This window comes from Papaver somniferum, chromosome 7 (genome assembly GCF_003573695.1).
Source record: "Papaver somniferum cultivar HN1 chromosome 7, ASM357369v1, whole genome shotgun sequence".
In the NCBI taxonomy this organism is placed as follows: Eukaryota; Viridiplantae; Streptophyta; class Magnoliopsida; order Ranunculales; family Papaveraceae; genus Papaver; species Papaver somniferum.
In genome coordinates this window covers 125472205-125480775 of record NC_039364.1, presented here as the reverse complement: position 1 = coordinate 125480775, position 8571 = coordinate 125472205, and the positions used below count along the sequence as shown (strand labels likewise).

The following is an 8571-nucleotide window of genomic DNA, read 5'->3' as shown; positions in this document are numbered from 1 at the left end:
GTACGTTCCTTATTCTTCACTAGCTTAGGGTTTCTCTTTCCTTTTAAGTTGTAAGAACATCCCATTTTGGGACTAAGATGTCTTTAATGAAGTTTTAATGGCTGCATAGCAGAGGTTACTTGAATTCCGTTCAATTTCCGATCATTTATATCTCGATTTGTACTAGCACAATACAATTGGCATCAGAGCCGTACTTCACTTCCTCAATCATGGCCCTACTTTCAAAGAACTACACGATACCAACACCAGACAGCAATGGGAGCTCGATTCATTACACACAAAAGGTGAACAATATCGCTTTACAACTTACATCGACTACTACGAAAGACGATTTGCAGTCGCTCAAGGTAGAAATAGAGAATGGGTTTCAAGATCAAATTGAGAAAAAATTTTCTACTCGAGATCTAAATAATAGAGATGCTTCTGAGAATCGTGAGTCTAATTCTGGCACTAATCATATGGGTGGGTCTCAGTTTAATATGAACTCAGGAGGAAGAGATCTTCTGCCACCACAGCGTATGCCGAAAGTTGATTTCCATCGTTTTGACGACGACAATCCAAAAAGCTGGTTACAGAAATGTGAGTATTATTTTCAGATGAATAATCTTCCAGACCACACCAAAACTAGGATGGCGGCTATACATCTTGATGGTAAAGCATCTAAATGGTATGACAACTTCTGCCTCAATCAAACCCATATTTCTTGGAAGTGCTTTTGTGATAATGTTTGTGCTCGTTTTGAAAACCCTGCAAACGATAATATTGTGGGTTTATTCAATAAGTTGACTCAACTGACTACTGTTGAAGCTTACTTTGAAGAATTTGAGTATTTGAAAGCCTTGTTGTTGAGTGTTCATCCACATTTTCCTGAGTCATACTTCATTGCTAGCTTTATTGGTGGTTTGAAAGAAGAACTCAGAAGCTCAGTGCCTATGTTCGATCCTAAAACATTGTTACAGGCTTTCTCACTTGATAGAATGCAAGAAAAAACACTCAACCTACAACAGAAGGTTACCAAACCACCACAAAAAAAATTCACTCCCAATTTTTCCACCACCAAGCCATTTACTTCCACTACATTCACTCCAAAACCTAATGTTGTCCCATCTACCTCACTTTCTCCCAAATCAACTCCAAAAACAAATACACCCATACCACTAAAAAGCCTTACTCCTGAACAAGTACAAGCCAGGAAAGCTAAGGGACTATGTTTTAATTGTGATGACTATTATAGAAGGGGACACATTTGTAAAAAGCAATATCTATGTGTCTTGATTGGTGAAGAGACTATAGACAATCCTGAGCCAGAGGATGAGATGCTAATAGATACAGAGGAAGCACTTGTTGTAGAGAGTGATATGGAGATTTCTTTGCATGCTTTGACAGGTACTATCTCTACTGATACTATCAGAATTCCAGGCTCCATTAACAAGAAGGCCATCTCCATTCTCATAGATACTGGGAGCACTAACAGCTTCAACAATGCTCTGGCCAAAGAGCTACACTTTCATGTGGAACACACTACTAGTTTATTGGTTACTGTGGAAAATGATGAAAAGACTGTCAGCTCAGGTATATGTTCTCAACTAAATTGGTCAATGCAGGGGCACAAGTTTTGTGGAGATTTGAGACTTCTTCTGTTAGGTGGCTGTGACATTGTATTAGGTGTTGACTGGTTGAGAAATTTGGGGGATGTCTTGTTCAACTTGTCCAAGCTATGCATCACATTTATATACAAGGGTAAGAAGATTACCCTCACTGGAGATCAACCTAAACCATCAATTAGCATGATGAGTGGAACAAAAATAAAGAAATTCTTCCAGAAGCACACTCATGGACTGGTGGGTCAACTATTCTCCATTTCCCCTACCCCTACACACTCACATACACCACCTCAAATCTCTTCATTACTAAATCAATACCCTGATGTTTTTTGTGATCCAACACAGCTACCTCCTCAAATATCCTTGGACCACAAAATACCACTCAAACCAAACTCTGCACTAGTTAATCTCAGACCCTATAGGTTCCCTTACATACAGAAAACAGTTGTTGAGAATTTGGTTAAAGAAATGCTGCAAGCTGGTATCATCAAACCAAGCAACAGTCCCTTTGCCTCTCCAATCTTACTTGTCAAGAAAAATGACAACTCTTGGAGGTTTTGTGTAGATTATATGAAATTAAATAGCCTCACCATCAAAGACAAATTTCCTATCCCTATCATTGATGAGCTCCTAGATGAACTACATGGTTCTAAGTTCTTTACTAATTAAGATAGATTTAAAATCAGGTTACCATCAAATCAGAGTATACCCACCTGACATCCATAAAACAGCCTTCAGAACCCATCATGGACATTTTGAATTCCGGCTCATGCCATTTGGCCTAACAAATGCTCCTGCTACATTTCAAGCTCTAATGAATAATGTCTTTCAAGATCATCTCAGGAAATTCATCTTTGTCTTCTTTGATGACATTTTAATCTATAGGGAAGCTCATTTAGTTCACTTACAAACCACCTTAGAGATACTCAGACACAATAAGTTAACTGCCAACTTCTCTAAATGTTCTGTTGGGCAACCTGAAATAGAGTACTTGGGTCATATTATTACGGGCAATGGGGTTATGGAAGCCCCTGCAAATATATCAGCCATGGTGGACTGGCCTACTCTTACAAACATCAAATGGCTGGGGGGATTTTTGGGCCTCACAGGGTACTACAGAAAGTTTGTGAAAGATTATGGCCTTATCAGTAGACCATTAACTGAATTATTAAATAAAGATTCCTTTCTTTGGTCTCTTGCTGCAACTGATGCCTTCAATGCTCTCAAGACATCCATGAAAACTACTCCTGTGTTGGCCTTACCTAATTTCAGTAAACAGTTTACAGTAGAAACTGATGCTTGTGACTCAGGGATTGGAGCTGTACTAATGCAAGAGAACAAACCAATTTCCGTCTACATCAAACCTTTGGGCCCAAGAGTTGTTTCCTTATCCACTTATGAGAAGGAACTTTTGGCAATTGTGCAAGCTGTAAATGGTAGAAACAATACTTACAAGGTCAGCAGTTCCTTATTAAAACTGATCATCATAGTATACATTACTTCTCGGAGCAGAAGATTTCTACTGTCTTACAGCAAAAGTGGCTCATGAAACTTATGGGTTTTGACTATGAGATCAACTACAAGAAGGGCTTAGAAAACAAGGTAGCAGATGCACTTTCTAGAAGGCCTCATGAACCAGGACAATGCACCTCCGTTACAGTATCACAGCCTACTTGAACTGCAGATATCATTGAGAGTTATGATTCAGATACCAAAGTGCAAAGTCTTATAGCTCAATTACTTCTCACACCTGATGCTCCTACTAAATACTCTTACACTAATGGCATTTTGAGATACAAAGGCAGATTATATGTGGGTATGTCAGCTGACACAAAATCAAAAAAATTGGTATCTCTGCACTCCTCAGCTGTTGGGGGTCATTCTGGTATGCAAGCAACCTACAATAAAGCTAAAGCTTACTTCTTCTGGCCTGCAATAAAGCAAGATATCCTCTTATATGTCTCCACCTGTGATGTCTGTCAAAGAAACAAAGTGGAGCATAATTTTCCAGCTGGGCTACTTCAACCTTTACCCATACCAAATCATGTTTGGTAGCATATCTCCATGGACTTAATTGAAGGTCTATCAATGAGTGAGATAAAGTCTATAATTCTGGTTGTTGTAGATAGGCTGACCAAGTGCAACCACTTCATTGGTCTTCTTCACCCATATACAACTTCTTCTGTGGCAAGAGAATTCATTGCCAATGTATTTAAACTCCATGGATTGCCTACTTCAATTACTTCTGACAGAGATAAGATCTTCACCAGCCACTTTTGGAAAGACCTGTTCAAAGCACTTAGCACTCAGCTGAACTTAAGCACTGCCTACCACCCACAAACTGATGGACAGACTGAGAGGGTCAATTCTTCTCTAGAAAATTACTTGAGGTACATGTGCAGCCACCAACCAAAGAAGTGGCACCTGTGGCTCCCATTGGCAGAATGGTGGTATAATACCAATTATCACACATGCTTAAAATGAGTCCATTCCAAGCTCTATATGGGTACATTCCTCCACACCTGGATTTCCCATCTTCTGTTACTATTTCAGTTGTTGATGTTGCGGAGCACATGAGACAGAAGGATGTTATTCTTACTATCTTAAAGGACAACCTTCATCATGCCCAAAAGAGGATGAAGTTTTTTGCTGACTAAAAGAGGACTAAGAGAGTGTTTGAGGTGGGAGACAAAGTTTACTTGAAGCTGCAACCATACAGACAAGCTTTTGTAGCTATTATAAGAAATTTCAAGTTAGCAGCTAAATTTTATGGGCCTTTCACCATTCTACAGAAGATAGGAGCTGTTGTATACAAATTAGATTTACCACCATATGCTAGAATTCACTCTATTTTCCATGTATCCCAACTCAAGAAGCAGATTGGTACTTCCATCACCTTGCTCCCACACTGCCAACATTGGATACAGATGGTCAAATCCTGGTCATTCCTGCTGCTGCATTGGACTCCAGAACTGTCATCATATGGGGAGTTTCTGTACCTCAACTACTCATTAGGTGGACTAATGCCTCTGCAGCGGATGCAATAATGGGAGGACACCAAATATATTGCACATCACTTTCCTAAGTTCCATCCTTGAGGAAAAGGATGTGCTGATGGGGAGGGTATTGTCATATGCCTTCTCGGTGTGGCTGCGTTATACTTTCCTTGGGTGCCCTCTGTAATTTTTTGTCTGCCTAAATAGCTTTGTATTTCAGCCAATCATTGATAGTGTCGGCCCCAATGAGAGCGGGACAGCTGTACGTTCCTTATTCTTCACTAGCTTAGGGTTTCTCTTTTCTTTTAAGTTGTAAGAACATCCCATTTTGGGACTAAGATGTATTTAATGAAGTTTTAATGGCTGCATACCATAGGTTACTTGAATTCCGTTCAATTTCCGATCATTTCTATCTCGATTTGTACTAGCACAATACAGACCATGATAATATGTGGACACCATTTACTCGTAACTTATTCCATTGCGTCATTCATTACGTTTCATATGGATTTAGTTATACATTCGCACCAACAAGGCGTATTTTCGGTGAAGGATTGTCACCAAGAAGAGTTGTGGAACTTGTCACAGGAAATTATCGGACTCCAATTGAATGAAGGATGCTTGTTACCTCAATTAAGAAAAGGATACGATTATAATGACGAAATTCTATGGGTTTGTGTAATCGGTTCGAGGAAATATTTGAATTATGGACGTCATTAAAATTTTCTAGGGAGGCCCGATGTGTAATAATGACTTCCGATGAATATGAAGTGAAGGGCAGTGATTATATAATGATATGTATTTTGAAGGGTGGTGATTATAAGTGAGCCTATGTATTTTGAATCACTCACAATTTCTTGTTTTTTTTTTCTTTTCCGAAAACCAAAGGCATTGAATGTTTACATTATTCACGTCTAGGTTTTATGACACCTCGACCTATACGTAAGTTAGACAGTGGCACATAAAGTGAAATCCATACAAATTAACGACTGATTTTGATTAATAACCAAGTCGTAATTGTTGATTCCCAGAATTACGGCTTAGGGATAGGGTCGTCTTAAAGGCAAGACGAGCAAGGCGGCCGCCTAGGTCCCCAAATTGTTTTGGGCCCAAAATTAATTTTTCTTCTAGACTAATAGCCAAATCATAACAACCATTAGTGTTAAGAAAAAATTTTGTCACAATAATATAATTGTAACAGTTATAGTTGTTACAAAATTTTATGTATCAACTATAAGTGTCACTATTATTTTAGTTATTCAAATTAATAACTAATTTTTGGGGGCTTATTTTATGTCAAATAACAAGTTTACAAACAAAAAAAGTTGGAAAACAATTGAGACCATAAGAAAGCCCCACATATCGCGTTCTCCTGAGGTACCCAAAAACTGTAAGACGACCCTGCTTGGGGATATTAAGCGTAAAACAATGGTTTATATTTATGCATATTAATATACAGTCACAAAAAACCAACCGTAAACGACTGGCATTCCCAGCCGATTCCATCAACGACTAGGTGATATAAATGGTGAATCTAGCCGTCACTGTCACTGAATTTCCATCACCTGATTTTTTTTCGTTTATACTTAAACAAGAATCAGATGAATTAAAGCACTAGAAAAAGTCATTCATTCCAGATAAATTAATCATCCATTACTTTAAAACAAAGTCTTGTATGATAAAAGTCCTGAAAATAAAGTGAAAATACTTAGACAAGTACATAATCCACTCATATACTATGACCCATATTTTTGGGGACATTCTCAGACGATGATGAAGATGTTAGAGAAGTGCTCGGTCAAACTCGCAAGCGTTGCTATCTAAAGCTTTTTTATCAAGTTTTGGTGATCAAAACTATAAGTCTTGATTTTTAGTCTATTTATAGCTATGTCTCGGATTAGGATAGAATGTGTAGTTGAGCTTTAGACTTCACGACGTTCATCGATTGAAGGCGAAGATCTACTGAGGGGATCTTAGAGGAACTTCATCAACAAAAGGTATGTGGAGACTATAACTCATCTATCACTCAGAAGTCTATTCTATTCTATCTCATATTGAGACAAAGTCGTATAGATATATAGAATTTTACATTACACACATTTGATATTTCGAGCTGAGTTTAACTCGCTTAAATCTTTCTCGAAATATGTGTTGGAAATCTTTTTTCTTTAGATACGTTCATCATTATTTTTGACGAAAGTCAAAAGATAATCATGTGAAAATTGCCTTGAAATATCTTACATGATTTGTGTGAGACAGTCATTTGATGTAGACTCGGAATGTTTCGTATTGATCATCAATCACTTGAAAATTACTTATAAGCTAATAGTTTGTGTGAGACAGCTATTGTCGTCTTCTAAGGATATTTCAATGATTGAAATGGGAGTACATAATAATTAACCATTGTCTGGATACATACAGTATGCATATCCATATGCAAACTTTTGAAGTATGATTCAGGATCGGGAACCAAGTTTGTGTACCAGTATGCGACCGGTTTTAGTCGTTAAAATCCGGGAACCAAGTTTGCATACCCGTTTGCGAAGGATTTCACCTGAGTTCGGTCCGGAACGACAGTATGCGTACCCGTTTGCGAATTGTCGTACATGACCAAAGTCGGAACTTAAGTTTGCTTACCCGTTTGAAAACTTAGGTGGTTAAGTTCTAAAATCGGTTTAGTATGATTTCATACTCATGAACAAATATATTTATATATTAAGGAATGCAATCCTTGCAAACCGTGTTTAAATGTTCATGAATTGATTCTCTTGAATCAAATCCGATTTTGCTTCAATTGTGTCTTGTATACTTCTATGAGAATATAAACAATTGAGCAACTCTATGAGTAACACAATTAGATTCATTTGATTATCATTTGATCTAGAAGTGTTAAGATGAATGTGATTAATACAAAAGTGTTCATATGGATAACTTCGGGTAACTATTGTTGAGCCAACCAAATATACACGTTTAGGTACAGTTACCCATATCTAAATGAAGGTATATTTCATATGTGTGTAACAAGCTAAGACCATCTAACGGTGGAGAGATATTGCTTTGGTTTTAAGCAAACTTTGCTTGAATCTTAAATCATGTTTTCATCTAACGGTGAATATTAATTGCTTTGTTCTAAGCTATCAAACCCTGATTTGAAGACTATGTAAGGGAGAACTCTACCAACTCGGAAACCTAATCCCCACACCTCCTCTGTGATACTAGTTGCGTACTAGAGCTGATTCTCCTTTAACCTAGGTTTTTTTAAAACCATTATAGGTTAACGACTTAAATACTTCATTGGGATTGTGAAGCCAGATCCAACTATTTTCTTTGTAGTTGTGTTTCTAATCTTACTTCTACTATCGTTTTAAGTACTATCTTCTCTAAGATTTGCTTGATATTTATCTCCCATAGGTAAGTGATCGCTGTCGTATGCGTCAAAAATAAATTACACTTTCTCACAACTCAAAATGAATAATATAGCAAGGGTAAGAAAGGATCGTTCCCACAGAGAGGATCTAGGTTGTCAAATTGTTTTGGTTTCCTATATAAACAAGGGGGATTTCTGATTTTTATGTAAAGGAAAATAAACTAAAAGCAAATAATGAAATAAACAAGCAAATCAATAAGATGAAGATATTGGTCAAGGATTATTTTTCATTCACAAACATGAATTTGTAACAATAACTAGAATTGATATTTAATCTCAATTTATTAAAAGTCCTAGGATATCTTGATCGCAAGAATATCCCGCTAATTTCCTCTTGTCATCAACAAACACATTAAAAGATGCGAATGTGAATTCTACCTAGAAAGCAACCTAAAGTGTAAAAGCACAATTAAGTTTAACTCCCTAAGAGCAATAAGTTCTATGAAATAAGACTAATCAATGCAAACGATCGTGTAAAAGCACTAATCCGTTTTAACAAAGGTTATGATCCACTTGTGACTACTAGGATGTATCACTACAAGCA

General features: G+C 37.2%; 1 protein-coding gene across 1 annotated transcript; it reads left to right on the top strand.

Moving 5' to 3' along the window:
• Nucleotides 1-209: 209 nt before the first annotated feature.
• On the top strand, nucleotides 210-2273 carry LOC113295181. The gene has a single exon (XM_026543536.1). It carries the CDS (start codon nucleotides 210-212, stop codon nucleotides 2271-2273), a length of 2064 nt encoding a protein of 687 aa, XP_026399321.1.
• Nucleotides 2274-8571: the final 6298 nt, after the last annotated feature.